This window comes from Watersipora subatra, chromosome 5 (genome assembly GCF_963576615.1).
Source record: "Watersipora subatra chromosome 5, tzWatSuba1.1, whole genome shotgun sequence".
Taxonomy (NCBI): domain Eukaryota; kingdom Metazoa; phylum Bryozoa; class Gymnolaemata; order Cheilostomatida; family Watersiporidae; genus Watersipora; species Watersipora subatra.
Genome location: NC_088712.1, coordinates 28,335,520 through 28,352,486, shown reverse-complemented (window position 1 = coordinate 28,352,486; position 16,967 = coordinate 28,335,520). Strand labels below are relative to the sequence as shown.

General features: G+C 37.1%; 1 protein-coding gene across 2 annotated transcripts in view; it reads left to right on the top strand.

Annotated features, from left to right (window-relative positions):
* The window catches only part of LOC137396456 (actin-histidine N-methyltransferase-like), a 32,376-nt gene that overhangs the window by 13,352 nt on the left and 2,057 nt on the right, over nucleotides 1–16,967 (top strand). For both annotated transcript variants that reach the window (XM_068082741.1, XM_068082743.1), the window contains 5 exons: nucleotides 409–547; nucleotides 5,236–5,410; nucleotides 7,028–7,085; nucleotides 13,667–13,767; nucleotides 16,175–16,296. In XM_068082741.1, the coding sequence (XP_067938842.1) occupies nucleotides 409–547; nucleotides 5,236–5,410; nucleotides 7,028–7,085; nucleotides 13,667–13,767; nucleotides 16,175–16,296 (595 nt within the window). The remainder of the gene's footprint in view (nucleotides 1–408; nucleotides 548–5,235; nucleotides 5,411–7,027; nucleotides 7,086–13,666; nucleotides 13,768–16,174; nucleotides 16,297–16,967) is intronic.

Sequence of the window (16,967 nt, the reverse complement as noted above, 5' to 3'; positions counted from 1 at the left end):
ATTTGGATTTAGTAAAATTGTTCGGGGTTTTGGCCACAAATTCCCTTCTTGTTCTATTAGCATCACAAGCAGTGCCCAAATATAGCAGAGCTGATTGGAGAGTTGCCATAGTTTGGAACACTGAGCATTGCTATTACTATGACATGGGATCAAATCTCTAATATAGTTATGGTTCTACATTCTTAGCCCTAGAACATGTGGGTAGAAATAGGAAGAGACTTTGTTGAGGTCAATGACTAAAGGATGTGGCATGCTTGGGCAATAGATTAAGTGCGACCCATAATACCACTTACCTATAGTACAACCTTGACTAGCAATTGTGAGTATCTTGCTAGAAATGTTAAGATTTGTCTCTCTCTGAGTTCACTCAAACTAGTTGCAAGCGCATAGGGTTCATCTATCTTGAAGGTGGGCTGTCAGCACTGTGATGACGAGGCAGAACTATATCAGAATATCTGGTAGCAGTGTGCAGGCAGTAGAGGATGACAGTATGGGGCATCTCACGCTCATTCCTCTGTGGGATATGTGCAACCATCGACAGGGTGAGGTGGGTACTCGCACTTATGCAGGGTATAGATACTTCCTGTAGCCTTTTTATAGAGTTTGGTTTGTCAGTAACTATTAGCAGTTATCAATAGCTTTTAGCAATTGTCAATAATATAGCAATTGCCAATAATATAGCAATTGTAATCTAATAGTATTTTAATAGTTAAAATGTACGAAAAATAGTTGATTTATTTTATTTTAATGTATACAATAGACACTCCTATAGCATATACTTCCTATAATGTAAATTCCAAATAACGTAAAGAATTTATGTAAAAATTTTGTGTTACGTATAGATTCTATATAATGTAAAATGTCAAATCAGTGCGAGTTCTCAAATTTGATTTGAATAATGGGAATTTTGTAGTTAGTCGTAAAAATGTCGCTTTCTCTCTGGTCCCACTTGAGAGAAAACTCTGTATATTTTTGTTGTATCCTGGCAATCTAGTTCCCCATGAGAGATCGTCAGTTGTGTCGATAAAGCACAGAGGATCGGTAGCCGCACAATTCTTCAGAAATACTCAAAAGACGATTGATTGATGCAAGTGTCAGTCTGTCAATCTGAATGTCACAAGTTGGAGTATTGTTAAAAGTTCTTTTTTATCTTAACCTTGACCTCTGGATACGATAGGCAATGAGCAGGCGGTACCGCTATTTTTATAGTAAAAATATTTTGTTGTTTTGCTTTATTTTAGACATAAAATGTTTTTGTTTTCTCTTTGCAGAGTAAAGCCTGCTGTCTAGAAAAAGTGAACAAAATGGTGTAAATGGACGTTGTAGGTGTGCGTTCCCCCTAACTTATTGTAAAGCTACCCTAGTCATGGACCATTAACTAAGTGAAAGTGATAAGAAAAAGGAGAAAAGTTGTTGATACAAACCAATAATACTACAGGCCACGGTAGAGCCAATAAATTAAAAAATTGAGTCTATTTTTGTGCCTTTTTCACTAGCCAAAAGGTGAGTTTTGAAAGATCTTTGAACGGATTAGGCAATTTACATGTATTTTACTGTTCTTATAACACAAACTCCCTATAATGTAAACGTTCCCAGAACGGATCGTTTACATTGTAAGAGTGTCTACTAAATATAGCTACTGTAAAACCTCTAATTGAATGCCATGGCACTCTATTTTTCAATCTTTCCTCTACGGTGGCGGTCAATTGGAGGCGGTGTTCAAATGGAGGCTGGCGGTCAATTGAAGGCGGCGTTCAAATAAAGGCTGGTGGTCCATTAGAGGCGATGTTCAAATAGAGGCTGGCGGTTTATCTTTCAAATAGCTCGTCAGTATTTTCGGAAGATAAATTTAGCCCTATTACGGGCAAAGCGAATGTCGCCTATATTTTGCTCTCTTTTTTCAATGGAGCGATATTAAACCTTTTGAATGCAATAAATTTGCTAACTTACCTCTAACTTGTCAAAGATCTCTTGATGAATGTACATTGAGAAACCGAGAAATATCTCTAACAGTTGATATCTATTGCTTGCAATTGACCTGCGATGGTATTATAGCCTGTGTCCTTCTTTGCAATTTGTTGGCATTTTAAATTTTTATTACATTCTAAATTTGAAGACATTTTTATTTTATATTTGTATTTAACATTGTTGAATAAAGGCTTATTGCACTCACTGATATGTTTGCTACAGTTTACAGCCACAACTAGCTTTTTATGTGCAATAGAAGTGGAGTTATGAAGATGATCTATTTTAAGTCGTGTTAAGATAGTCGCAATGATGATATTAAATAACATGCTATAAACCTGCATATTTATAAGTCTATTTATAAATCTATACAATAATAATCCATCAAATGATACAAATTTATATTCATGAACAAGTGACATAAACGAATCATACTTATATTACATGCAGAAACAAAAATTACCGTTTTTAAAACAAAAATACTTCCGTCATTTGCTCAGGTAGCTGCGTTCTGATTGTTGCTTTCTATAGAACGAACATCTTCGTTATCCAATACCATCCACAATATCTTCCAGTCTCAACTCTTTCTTCTGCATTGCTAAACTAGTCGATATTAGTGTCCAAACAATTTTTGGCACAATTTTTTTGTATTTAGCACAATAAAAATATGCTCGGTAAACGTTACCTTTGGTCTAAAACTTGCAAACCGGTTTTTATATGCTTGTCCTTTGAAGTATTAGGACCACGTTTAACAAAGAACTACTATTAGCCTGAGACAGTTAGTAGTTATTTCGATGATGTTGCTTTCAAAGTTCCATCTACCATCATAAGTTTAAACAATTTTGTGGACACTTTTCTACTGATCAGTTGATATTTTTGCTCGTAAAAATCAAGTAACGTCAGTGGCGGTCAAATGGAGAGTGGCGGTCTATTTTTCAACCCTTCTCTCAGGGTAGCGGTCAATTGGAGGTGGCGTTCAATTAGAGGTTTTACGGTAATATCAAGTTTACATAATATGGCCTAAGTTAGACTATCTCCATCTTCCTGTTGGGGCATCTACACATTATGTTTCCTTTATCGCTCAGGCTACATTTTGTTTACTTGAACATTAAGGGAATAAAAATGTCCTTTATTAATTATTACTATATTAATTTGGTGTCCTACATATAATTTAGTTTTTCACTTAGTTTTATATGATGCAGCTGCATTATTGTTTCATTTAATTTCCTGAAGTATTTATCATTAAATGTTGGTTATCCCACGATCAAACACGAGTGGAGCGAATGTTTGAGAGTTTTATGATAAATGCATGTGCACACAACTCACGAAAATTATTCATCAACAACCTCGCAAACCCTTGTACCGAAATCTCATCAACAAATTTAACCATTTTTCAATGGAGTCGTTTAAGTATAATAACGATACAAAACACATATAAACTTATTTAAATATGTTACCAAGTCTATGTAAATTGTCGACAATATCTTAAATATACACAAATAGACATTAATTTGGCCGAAAATCGTTATTAACACTTGCCAAGCCTTGATTTTATCAAAATTAAGACCGGCATTTGAAACCCCGAGCAACAGAGAATAGAACCATTAAGTCGTGCGCATTTCACGAAAAAATAACATGCATAAAAAATAACTTGCACATTTCGCCAGTCTATCGCATTGTAAAATTGCTGAAGGCTTTTGTAATTAACGTAGAAGTACTGAAATATAATCGTTTCTTTTTTGCCGATTTCAAAGTAACTGACATTTTAGACACTTTTGAGTACTTTGTTATTCTAACTGATCTACAACGCAGTGAAAGTAAAGGAAATGACGATAATATTTTTTTCTAACAATTCTTATGAGATTATTACAATATTTAATTACAAGTTTGGTTGACTATTGAAGTGTTATAGTCACACTAACAACATTGATGATGGGCAATATGTTACTGTTATTATTTTTTCTAAATAGTTTTGTTAAATAGATTTTCTAAAAATCTATATAAATATCACAACTTCTTGATATTGTTAGCTATGACGTTTTGAAATGTAAACAAAATTGTGCGTTGGCTTTCTATTATTACTGTATTACTATATTAATAATATTGGTTATTCTAATAATATCAGTGCATTTTACTTCTAATATTGCATTTCCCCTATTGCAGGGGAGAGATATAAACATATAATCTTTTCCTTTCATTATTGCTGTTTGTCATGACCAAACACTTTTTTAAATAGATTTTCTAAAAATCTATATAAATATCACAACTTCGTGATATTGTTAGCTATGACGTTTGGAATTGTAAACAAAGTTGTGCATTGGTTTTCTATTATTACTATATTAATAATATTGGTTATTCTAATAATATCAGTGCATTTTACTTCTAATATTTGCCAATATTGCATTTCTCCTATTGCAGGGGGAGAGATATAAACATATAATCTTGTCCTTTCATTATTGCTGTTTGTTGTATATAATAACACCCACACCCAGTACATTACAGCTACCATTGCAGTTATCCTATTGCTCTGCAGTGCCATTTGACTGCTAATATTGCATTTCTCAACCATCAGTACCCTTTCTTTTTTCCAATATCACTTTGGTCGTGGGCTGTATGACAGGGGAATTTCTAGTATATATTATCATTAAGATATTAAATAATATTTATATTATATGTACTGTATATTGTATTGTATATTAAGATTATATATTGCATATCAACATTCAAAATATTGAACAAATTATACAAAGTAAAGTATGCTCTAATAATAATAATATGTGTTTGCTCCAACATTTGATGTTTTGACAAATGTACACCTGTTACTGTAATTGTACTCAGAGTGATAAATACTTCAGGTGTGAAACCTCAGTTGGTTGTATGAATAACCTGTTTTTGTCTTTGCTAATTATCAACCAAATGAAGCTGTTCGTTACATGCCAAAAGAAAGAAAAGAGTTAAAATGCTGAAAACAGGAATTATTGAGTGAGTTGACCACAGACATGCTTTAAAAGCTGTAATCTAATAGTATTACGGAGAAGTCAGGATAGTAAATTGAAGGTTGTAGTAACAGAAAGTTCATGAACTGAAACCTACGATGGTGGATGTTGTATGTTGGTGTCTCGGAATACCATGAAAACGATGTTTTGTCATGTTTGGAAGGATAAATACAAATATTCTGGTCATAGTTTATGCAGGACTGTGAATCCTGTAACCTTGTTGTGATATATATGTTTATAATAACCCATATCAACATAGCATGCTTGAATGTAGATGTTAACTGACTACGATGAAGCTGAGAATAAATGCCATTGCTATGCCGACGGGGCATATGAACCAGGGAACCAAGTCTACATATGCTACGGTTTCAGACCTAACAGCGACTTCTTCGTACACAGTGGTTTTGTTTATCCCGAAAATCCCAACAATGTCGTTCAACTGAAACTCGGTATGTCAAATATTAACAAGGGCTATGTTGTTTTTATGTTGGAGTTGTGTTCTCTCAAATGAGTTTACCAGTCTATATTAAACTCAGATTCATTTATAGAAATAAATCTCAAGGGTGTCTGTCCAGCTATAGCAACTAGAATCTAGCAATGAAAAATTCTTATCGCAGAAGATTTGATCTCGGAACCTCCGGTTCACAAGGTGAACAGCTACCCTATTAAGCTACACAGGATGCAATGGATGCAAGGGGTCGATATGAGTCATTATCTGGCTTAAAATACGCATAGCGACTCTGCGTTACGCGCAACATCACTAAAGCTTGCTCTCACGGTTTTTATTAGCAAGTTTAGCAATATGGACACTAGCTTGCTTAAATTAGCCAATAGCAACTACATTACCTGCCACCGTCTGTAAGCTTTTTTTAATACCCGTGTAACATCGGGCATTCCGCTAGCTACTCTACATGCCCATGCATAAGTTAAGTTTCTGGTAGATGATTTTAAGGCAATATTTTTCTGGTCAACTTATACACGAGTAATGTTGATGTAATGTGAATATGAAAAGCCAACTTTGTTATTATAGAGGCAATATACACATACATGTTATGAAGCCTTAACAAACACTCATAATAATCGTGCTTCCTTGTATAAATGTTAAAGTTACTTCATAGAATTACTGGTATCAGATATCAGTGAGATTATGGTACATATTACCGGTAAACAAGCTTATGGCGGCGCTTTGAATCATAGCATTGCAGCCATTATTGTTGTGCTGTACTGCCACCGGTGAGTTTGGAACTTGACAATTTATATATCGTGCAAATTTCGAATGAAGGCTAATGTTTGTACACTTAAATAAACTTTGCTGTATGTATACTGCTTGTCACACACCCGATTGCTCTTTTTTGTTGATGAGCCACGGAGTAGCAAATGTGTGATTGAGAACAGGCAGCACTTGCAGTCGTTGTAAAAAGAATAAGCTTCTCATCCCAAACCTCGTTTAAAACACGCTGAAGAACTTTATTTATTGCATTTACTAGAAACCTTAAAATTTTGAAAGTTATGTTTTTTATTTTTGAACGACATAATTTGATGTCATTATTCCAGAATATTCTGGAATAGCGGAGTCATCTTATACATAAGTAATACCAACAATAAATGCAACTGTTGTCTTAAAATACCTTTTGACATTCACATAAGATCGATGTATAAATAAGCGTATATAGTAATCTACAGAATAAGCTCATGGATGCCCTCTTGCGATCTTCAGGAACTAGGCGATAAGTTAATAAGCTTCTGCCGTGTTTAATAGATAAGTAAAAAGAGTTGTGCTCTCTCTGAGAAGTTAACTACTCTGTTGTTTTTATATATTGTGTTTATGGTGTATAGTGTTTAAAAGGTAAGTACATGTAAATGAAGTGATACACACAACAACTCAGTCTATGTTCCTGACTTTGTATCAACGGACAGGAGGGGCATTTACATCAAATGGCAGTCTATTATTTGAGCAAGTGATTATGAATCTATCCGCCTGCATATTTATTTATTGTTAGACTGAAAAAGACATGATAAACATGTATCTGTATTCTTATGGCTGCCTGTAACTACGTATTTATTAGGACTTGCCAAATCTGACAGTCTAGTGGCCTTAAGGAAGAAGACGCTGACAGAGCTGGGGTGAGTCAGAGCTTTGTATTTGCTGACAGAGTTGGGGTGAGTCAGAGCTTTGTATTCGCTGACAGAGTTGGGGTGAGTCAGAGCTTTGTATTCGCTGACAGAGTTGGGGTGAGTCAGAGCTTTGTATTTGCTGACAGAGTTGGGGTGAGTCAGAGCTTTGTATTTGCTGACAGAGTTGGGGTGAGTCAGAGCTTTGTATTTGCTGACAGAGTTGGGGTGTGTCAGAGCTTTGTATTTGCTGACAGAGTTGGGGTGAGTCAGAGCTTTGTGTTTGCTGACAGAGTTGGGGTGAGTCAGAGCTTTGTATTCGCTGACAGAGTTGGGGTGTGTCAAAGCTTTGTATTTGCTGACAGAGTTGGGGTGAGTCAGAGCTTTGTATTCGCTGACAGAGTTGGGGTGTGTCAGAGCTTTGTATTTGCTAACAGAGTTGGGGTGAGTCAGAGCTTTGTATTTGCTGACAGAGTTGGGGTGAGTCAGAGCTTTGTATTTGCTGACAGAGTTGGGGTGTGTCAGAGCTTTGTATTTGCTGACAGAGTTGGGGTGAGTCAGAGCTTTGTGTTTGCTGACAGAGTTGGGGTGAGTCAGAGCTTTGTATTCGCTGACAGAGTTGGGGTGTGTCAAAGCTTTGTATTTGCTGACAGAGTTGGGGTGAGTCAGAGCTTTGTATTCGCTGACAGAGTTGGGGTGTGTCAGAGCTTTGTATTTGCTAACAGAGTTGGGGTGAGTCAGAGCTTTGTATTTGCTGACAGAGTTGGGGTGAGTCAGAGCTTTGTATTCGCTGACAGAGCTGGGGTGAGTCAGAGATTTGTATTTGCTGACAGAGTTGGGGTGTGTCAGAGCTTTGTATTTGCTGACAGTGTTGGGGTGAGTCAGAGCTTTGTATTCGCTGACAGAGCTGGAATGAGTCAGAGCTTTGTATTTGCTGACAGTGTTGGGGTGTGTCAGAGCTTTGTATTCGCTGACAGAGCTGGAATGAGTCAGAGCTTTGTATTTGCTGACAGAGTTGGGGTGAGTCAGAGCTTTGTATTTAGCGATTCGAGACCTGTTTGTTAAACCTGTTCACTAAATTATCTTTTTGAAAGTTCAATGGGCTTGAAAAAGAGTTGTCTTCTCTTTTTAATATTGGATAAATTTTACAAGAAAATAACTTTTGCTTTTGTAAATATCAAATTGCCGCTAAAGTTGATTAAGCAAACTTCGTCACAAAATTCTCTTATAAAAGCGTAGTTACTTTAGTAGCCTGATCAGCCCAAACTTCATCTCATTATACGCTGCGCAGGACTGGCTGGCCAATGATATCCCTGCGCAGGACTGGCTGGCCAATGATATCCCTGCGCAGGACTGGCTGGCCAATGATCTTTTTCGAAACAATTTCCAAATGACTTGGAATAGATGGAAGAAATACCCAGTTCAACTTACACTTACGTTTGTTCTGATATCTAATCCATGCTAAAAATCTAAAACATAAAGAAATGGATTTTACCCCAAACAGTTGCGTCTACCATGTTACTGACTGGGTTAGGGCGCTTTGGTAATGTTAAAGGTTGACTTGCAACAAAATTCATATTACAGTTATTTGGTATCAAAAGATTCACCATGTCTTACTCTGTTGTGTTGCAAGTGCCAAATATGTGGAGATGGGATTACAAGCTATTAAAAGCTCAAAAACGAAAAGCGGCCGTAGATTGGAATCTCTTTATTTCGATGACGTAACCACGAAATTTGGTTATCGTCTTGTCACATGATGTTCTCACGTGAATTGAAAGGCCAATACAAAGCTCAATATAAAACTTATCGTAGTACTAGTTTATGACAAACACTTCGGGTTTTACTGAAGACCCCGTATCAAATAAAGATGCTCGCCACTTTACAGTTTTGCTTCGGCATTATTCAATCGTCAAGTTGTTCTCTAATCATGTGACCCAATACTTCGCAAATAATTTTTGCAGCACTTTTCGATTATCACAGGTGACCGACAGGCTCGTCATTATTATCAGACAATGATATGTACTCATTCGAACTATGGTTAAAAAATTAAACGATCTTTTACGGTAAGTTATAAGATATCAGTGCTAAAAGTGACAGCATTACAATGATGATAAAACAGACGCATATGAACAATAGACATGGTTTTATTGAATGCGTGAAGTATGTTTGTGAAAATATTTCGACGAATAAGGTTGCAAGAAAGTTTAAACAGAAACCATCTCTCACAACTACATCACATTTGAGCCGTTTTGGAAAGGGAAACCAAACTACGGCGGTCTCGTGTGGCTGCGATTTTCTGTTCGTTTTTGAGCTTTTAAGAGCTTGTAATCCCCTTTCCACATATTTTGCACCTACAACACAACAGAGTAAGATATGGTGAATCTGTTCATATCAAATAACTGTAATGTGAATTTTGTTGCAAGTCAACCTCTCAACGTTTTCCCTTTGTTATATTTTTGAAAGTTCAAAGAGTTGTCTTCTCTTTTTAATATTCGATATATTTTACAAAAAATGATATTTGCTCTTGTAAATATCAAAATGCTGCTAAAGTTGATTAAGCAAACTTCGTCACAAAATTCTCCTATAAAAGCGTAGTAACTTTAGTAACTTGATCACTCCAAACTTCATCTCATTATACCCTGCGCAGGACTGGCTGGCCAATGATATCCCTGCGCAGGACTGGCTGGCCAATGATATCTCTGCTCAGGACTGGCTGGCCAATGATATCCCTGCTCAGGACTGGCTGGCCAATGATATTTGTTGAAACAATTTCCAAATAACTTGTAATAGATGGAAGAAATACCCAGTTCAACTTACACTTACTTTGGTTCTGATAAGCCATGCTAAAAATCTAAAACAAAAAAATAGATTTTACCCTAAACTGTTGCGTCCACCATATTACTGACTAAGTTAGGGTGGTTTGGTAATGTTAAATTTATTAGAGTTACCTTCTCATATCTAAGACTAGTAGGGAGAATTCAGTTGTATTATAATTTAGTACAGTCATACCTCGACATACTAGCTTAATGCGTTCTGGGACTCGGCTTGTAAGTCAATTTACTCATGCTTCAAGGCAATATTTCCTATATAAAATATTTAATTACTACAATAGTTTAGGTGGTGAAAACACCACCTAAACGGGATATTACAGTAAAAAGACGTTTTCAATTCCTGTGATTCAGTACTTATAATACGTATTTAGTTGCTATGATCTGCAATAAAATGTGACATCACAATGTACAATACTGTATGAAGTTTTTACTTTCTAGACAGGTGTCGCGGCTAACGGCTGAGAGAGACTTCAGAGCAACGCATTCGGTACACTAAACATTTGTGACCCTAATGAGAATAGACCCTTTAACATAAACTTTGAATACAACTTGAATAAATTTAGCTCACTAACACACACTTGAAGATAAGTTTTAATCTTTTACTAAACTTACTTTAATTTTATCGTCTTATTTTTATATATCCGTTTTCGGTTATGCGCTTTTACCTCTCGTTCACTATAACTTTTAGCTGACCTTTTAAAAACTTCTTTCAAACTGATTCGAGAAGAAAGACCGGGCAATGCTGTTTTCCCAAGCGTCCGCTCGCATACTTGGTCAAATAGTGTAGCGGGCATCGAGAACTAGCTTGTATCTCAAGGAAGAAATTCGCTAGAAAGTCAGCTCGTACATCGAGTTTCTCGCATGTTGGAGCACTCGTATGAAGAGGTATGACTGCAGTGAGATGTGCTGAAGAATCAAGACGTGATTAAAAAAAAGTAGTTAGGTTGCTCTTATCTCTTGCGGTTTTTTCCTCTGGTCTGATCTCAGTCTATCCTACTTGTTATTACTATTATTATTATGGCACCTTTGGAAATCCATACTATTTGTTTATGAAGTGATCTAGGGCTATGTTTCTTTTCCGATGATGTTTATCGAATATTTCTCTGTTTTTAATGTAGCCCTACAATTTTGTACTTTGTCATCAAATTTAAATTTATTAAACAATTTTTGGTTTTTCTAACCAGGTTTTTCTGGTTTTTTCTTTGGTTTTTTGGAAAAAGTTCTAGATTTAATTATTCTGGTTGGCACTCTTTATTTGGGATGTGTTAACCCATTGATACAGTAAAGTGCGTATATTTAGGGCCTAAAATGAAGAGCAACATTTCTTCCTCAAGTCATCAGGCACTTGCTTTTTGGTCAAGAAATAAATGTATCAAAAGTTTACAGAGACTCCCCATGTCTCTACTAAAGTTTACAGAGACTCCCCATGTCTCTACTAAAGTTTACAGAGACTCCCCATGTCTCTACTGAAGTTTACAGAGACTCCCCATGTCTCTACTAAAGTTTACAGAGACTCCCCATGTCTCTACTAAAGTTTACAGAGACTCCCCATGTCTCTACTAAAGTTTACAGAGACTCCCCATGTCTCTACTAAAGTTTACAGAGACTCCTCATGTCTCTACTAAAGTTTACAGAGACTCCCCATGTCTCTACTAAAGTTTACAGAGACTCCCCATGTCTCTACTAAAGTTTACAGAGACTCCCCATGTCTCTACTAAAGTTTACAGAGACTCCCCATGTCTCTACTAAAGTTTACAGAGACTCCCCATGTCTCTACTAAAGTTTACAGAGACTCCCCGTGTCTCTACTAAAGTTTACAGAGACTCCCCATGTCTCTACTAAAGTTTACAGAGACTCCCCGTGTCTCTACTAAAGTTTACAGAGACTCCCCATGTCTCTACTAAAGTTTACAGAGACTCCCCGTGTCTCTACTAAAGTTTACAGAGACTCCCCATGTCTCTACTAAAGTTTACAGAGACTCCCCCATGTCTCTACTAAAGTTTACAGAGACTCCCCATGTCTCTACTAAAGTTTACAGAGACTCCCCATGTCTCTACTAAAGTTTACAGAGACTCCCCATGTCTCTACTAAAGTTTACAGAGACTCCCCATGTCTCTACTAAAGTTTACAGAGACTCCCCATGTCTCTACTAAAGTTTACAGAGACTCCCCATGTCTCTACTAAAGTTTACAGAGACTCCCCATGTCTCTACTAAAGTTTACAGAAACTCCCCATGTCTCTACTAAAGTTTACAGAGACTCCCCATGTCTCTACTAAAGTTTACAGAGACTCCCCATGTCTCTACTAAAGTTTACAGAGACTCCCCATGTCTCTACTAAAGTTTACAGAGACTCCCCATGTCTCTACTAAAGTTTACAGAGACTCCCCATGTCTCTACTAAAGTTTACAGAGACTCCCCATGTCTCTACTAAAGTTTACAGAGACTCCCCATGTCTCTACTAAAGTTTACAGAGACTCCCCATGTCTCTACTAAAGTTTACAGAAACTCCCCATGTCTCTACTAAAGTTTACAGAGACTCCCCATGTCTCTACTAAAGTTTACAGAGACTCCCCATGTCTCTACTAAAGTTTACAGAGACTCCCCATGTCTCTACTAAAGTTTACAGAGACTCCCCATGTCTCTACTAAAGTTTACAGAGACTCCCCATGTCTCTACTAAGTTCTGATCTAGCAGTATTCTTTGACTCGATCAGCCAGTTTAAAAAAAAAATTGAACGTGCAACACTTGTGAATGCTTCTTCTGAGATTTACCAAATGCAACTTAGTGAAATAGATATGGAGTTAGTTATCTCCTGTATGAGAAGTTATCTTTTGTATGAAAAGTTATCCCCTGTATGAGAAGTTATCTCTTCTATGAGAAGTTATCTCCTGTATGAGAAGTTATCTCCTGTATGAGTTCTCTCCTGTATGAGAAGTTATTTCCTGTATGAGATGTTATCTCCTGTATAAGAAGTTATCTCCTGTATGAGAAATTATCTCCTATATGAGAAGTTATCTCCTGTATGAGGAGTTATCTCCTGTATGAGAAATTATCTCCTGTATGAGAAGTTATCTCCGTATGAGAAGTTATTCCCGCATGAGAAGTTATCATTTGTATGAGAAGTTATCTTTTGTATGAGAAGTTATCTTTTGTATGAAAAGTTATCTGCTTTATGAAAGGTTATCTCCTGTATGACAAGTCACATTGGTGACCCAATCTGGGTGTCAGCAAAGCAATAATCATAAGATTTCAAAGAGTTCTTCAAATTGCTCTAGTCTGCGCCAATAGGACACTGATTGGTCTAATTTTGTCCAATGAGAAGCTGGTAGTCTAATCTGAGCCAATAGGAGGCTGCATGGTCTCATCTGTACTATTGGATGATGAGCCATATCTTATGTTATTAAATGAGTAACGCAGGTGCTTATACTATCGGCAGCTATTGTTAGAATACATTGGCACCAAAAAGTTTCATCAGAACAGAATGGATGCAGCAAACTTTGGGTTGTGTGTAGGATTCAAAATTATATTTGTAGAATTCAAAATTATGTTTTAAAAAACAGAATTTTGTTTTTTCACATATAATTTCATAGACAGTCCGCTTGTGTAATCAACATTCTGCATGCATCTCTCAGCATTTGCTATTAAACTCTGTGTGAACTTGACCTCCACTGAGCTGCCTCAATGAGGTTTTACAGTACAGAGTTTGTTATTATCAGGGAGTCATTAACCCTGGTTAACTACTGTGTTTGGTCTACACACAGGTTTGGGTCTGAGGACATTCAGGTGTTCCACTTGAAATCAGGAGATGAAGTTCTGCCAGACAATCTTCTAACATTTCTTCGAGTCTTCCACGCGAGTGAAGGTTAGACTCTTGTTCATCACGGACATATAAAGTAGGGACGGTTGCTTATTTAGGCTTAGTTGATAATTGTGCTGAATTTGAAAGTGGACAGTGGACTATTGCTATCTTTAACCAAGTAACACGATTAAGAATTGTTTTCACTGTCAGTTCATGTAACGCTCATACAAGTGTGAACATCTCCGTATTGTTTAGTCATATTTTATTACTACTAGTAGCCTTTCAGTCCGGTGTGTGCCATGAGAGATCGTCAGGCTTGTCAATAAGTTATCATAATTCACAATACTGTAATGCACAATAGTTCTAAAACGATTGAAGATGAAAGAATAGCGAAGTTGGTAGCGGGCAGGACGGCTTACTCACTTGTTGCAGGATCGATCCCTTTATGATGCAATCTTTTTCCGTACTTCTAACCGTGTTTTCGGACAGACTGAACATGACTCTTATTATATAGTGAAGTTTTGCCAAAGTTACTTCATCGTTTGTGCAAACCGATAGATAGGAGGTACCACGCATATGCGTCCCAACAAATAGATTAGTACGCATATGCATGGGATACGCGTAGGGGTCCATTGGTGTTTGGGGTATGCATAGGGTATATATATATAGGGAGTATACATAAAGGGTCTATACATAGGGGCTATACATAGGGGGTATAAATAGAGAGTATATATAGGGGGTATATATAGAGAGTATATATAGGGAGTATATATAGAGGGTATACATAGGGTGTATATATAAGGGTGTATATATAGAGAATATATGTATAGGGGGTATATATAGAGGGTATATACATAGGAGGTATATACATAGGAGGTATATATATAGGGGGTATATAAATAGGGGTATATACATAGGGGGTATATACATAGGGGATATATACATAGGGGGTATATATATAGGGGATATATACATAGGGGTATATATGCATAGTGGGTATATACATAGGGGTATATATAGAGGGTACATGTATATACATAGGGGGTATATACATAGGGATATATATATATATAGAGGGTATATACATGGGGGTATATACATAGGGGGTATATACATAGGGGTATATACATAGGAGGTATATACATAGGGGGTATATACATAAGGGGTATACACATAGGGGGCATATACAGAGGGGTATATACATAGGGGTGTATATAGGGGGTATATATAGGGGTATATATAGGGGTGTACATAGTGGTGTACATAGGGGGTATGAATATGCAGGGGGCTTTTATTTACGACCAGCAGTAAGCTCGGCGATGCATGGGATTGCACTGCAGACATGTAGATTTTCAGCAAGGTAAAATCACTCCACTGCTTTCACAATAACAATCCATGAATGCTTTCATCAAGGGCAGTTGTTCTTAATGCATCCGAAGGCGCATTATTGAGTTTCTAATCTGATAGATTGTGGTGCATTTGCATGGAAAACTAAACTTCTAAGATTACCATTTGAGCAGGGCATTGCTTGAAGTGTTTAAGAGATTAAATCTCAGAAACCAGACGGAATTTTAAAAGCAAGCATTTTTGGCGACCCGTTTTCTACTTGACTTTTGCCTTCACATTAACATGACAAGGATGAGTTGCTCGTATGACACAATATTTACTTTTTAGTACAACTAGTGGACTACACATTGAAAAGTGACCGTGACCCAAAAGTGATTCTACTTTAAGTTTTATTTCGAGGGATATATCGCACATCTTTAAAAGATATACAATATCAGTGAAACGATAGGGTGCAAAATCATCAGCAGCAAGCAACTCCGAACCCATTTGCAGCATGGAAACACAGCGAATATAGCGAGGGTTTTAACCAGGATTCACGATATAGTCCTGTAACAAACATGGCAAATGTAATACCTCAAGAAACAATTTTTTACGCATTTGAATCCCGACAAGATCTGAACATCACACAATAGCCTTAGGTTCAATATAGTGATTTGTTTTCTTGGGCTAGTTGTAGTAGTAACGAGGACAATTTCTAATAATAGTTACTTGCTTGTACTTCATGAACCATTTACTGAGCTGCTATCTACAGTGCTGTACGAGATAACTGAACGTCTTTGTTGAAAAAACTAAAATTCTCATTTCCAACATTGTTACTTATTGGTCAATTAATTACTGTACTTAATTTAGTCAATAGCCATAAATTATATATTAAATTAATCCTCATTTTAAATATGTAAATCAAACAGCTGTAAAATTACATTTTCAAGTGATTATGTAGACTAAAATCTGAACATTTCATTTTCTAATGGTTGAAAGTTAAAACTGGTATGTAGGAATCTTCACAGAATAGTTAGCATATTTCCCTAGTCTTTTTAGTGGCCTTGTTTAATATAAAGTAGCTGCCTGTGGCTGGTTTGGAGATAGGGGGCCGTGCTAATACCCACTTACCTTTCTGATGCAGCTGCTTTAGAAGAAATGATGGCCAGCAAAGACCCTTCAAAAGCTATCCGTAAGGATAACGAACAAAAGTCATGGTCTTATCTAAAAGTTAGATGTGAGCTACTACTTAGGAGTTACTGCTCGGTGAGTCACTATGGCAACTTGTGTCTCTGCTATGAAGTATTCACCGGTCACAAGCGTTTCATTGCATGAAATCATCTTACCTTCCAAGGGCTACTGCTGTCGCACCTGGTGCCTACTGCTGTCATGCCTAGTGTCTACTGCTGTCACACCTAGTGTCTACTGCTGTCACACCTGGTGTCTTCTGCTGTCACACCTAGTGCCTCCGACTGTCACACTTAGTGTCTTCGGCTGTCACACTTAGTGTCTCCGGCTGTCACACTTAGTGTCTCCGGTTGTCACACTTAGTGTCTCCTGCTGTCACACTTAGTATCAACTGTTATCATAGTTAGGTACTACATTGATGTCACGCCTAGCGTCTACTGCTGTCACACCTGGTGTCTACTGCTGTCACACCTATTGTCTACTGCTGTCACACCTAGTGTCCACTGCTGTCACACCTAGTGTCTACTGCTGTCACACCTAGTGTCTACTGATGTCACACTTAGTGTCTACTGCTGTCACACCTGGTGTCTTCTGCTGTCACACATAGTGTCTCCGACTGTCACACTTACTGTCTCCAGCTGTCACATTTAGTGTCTCCGGCTGTCACACTTAGTGTCAACTGTTATCATAGTTAGGTACTACATCGATGTCATGCCTAGTGTCTACTGGTATCACACCTAGTGTTTACT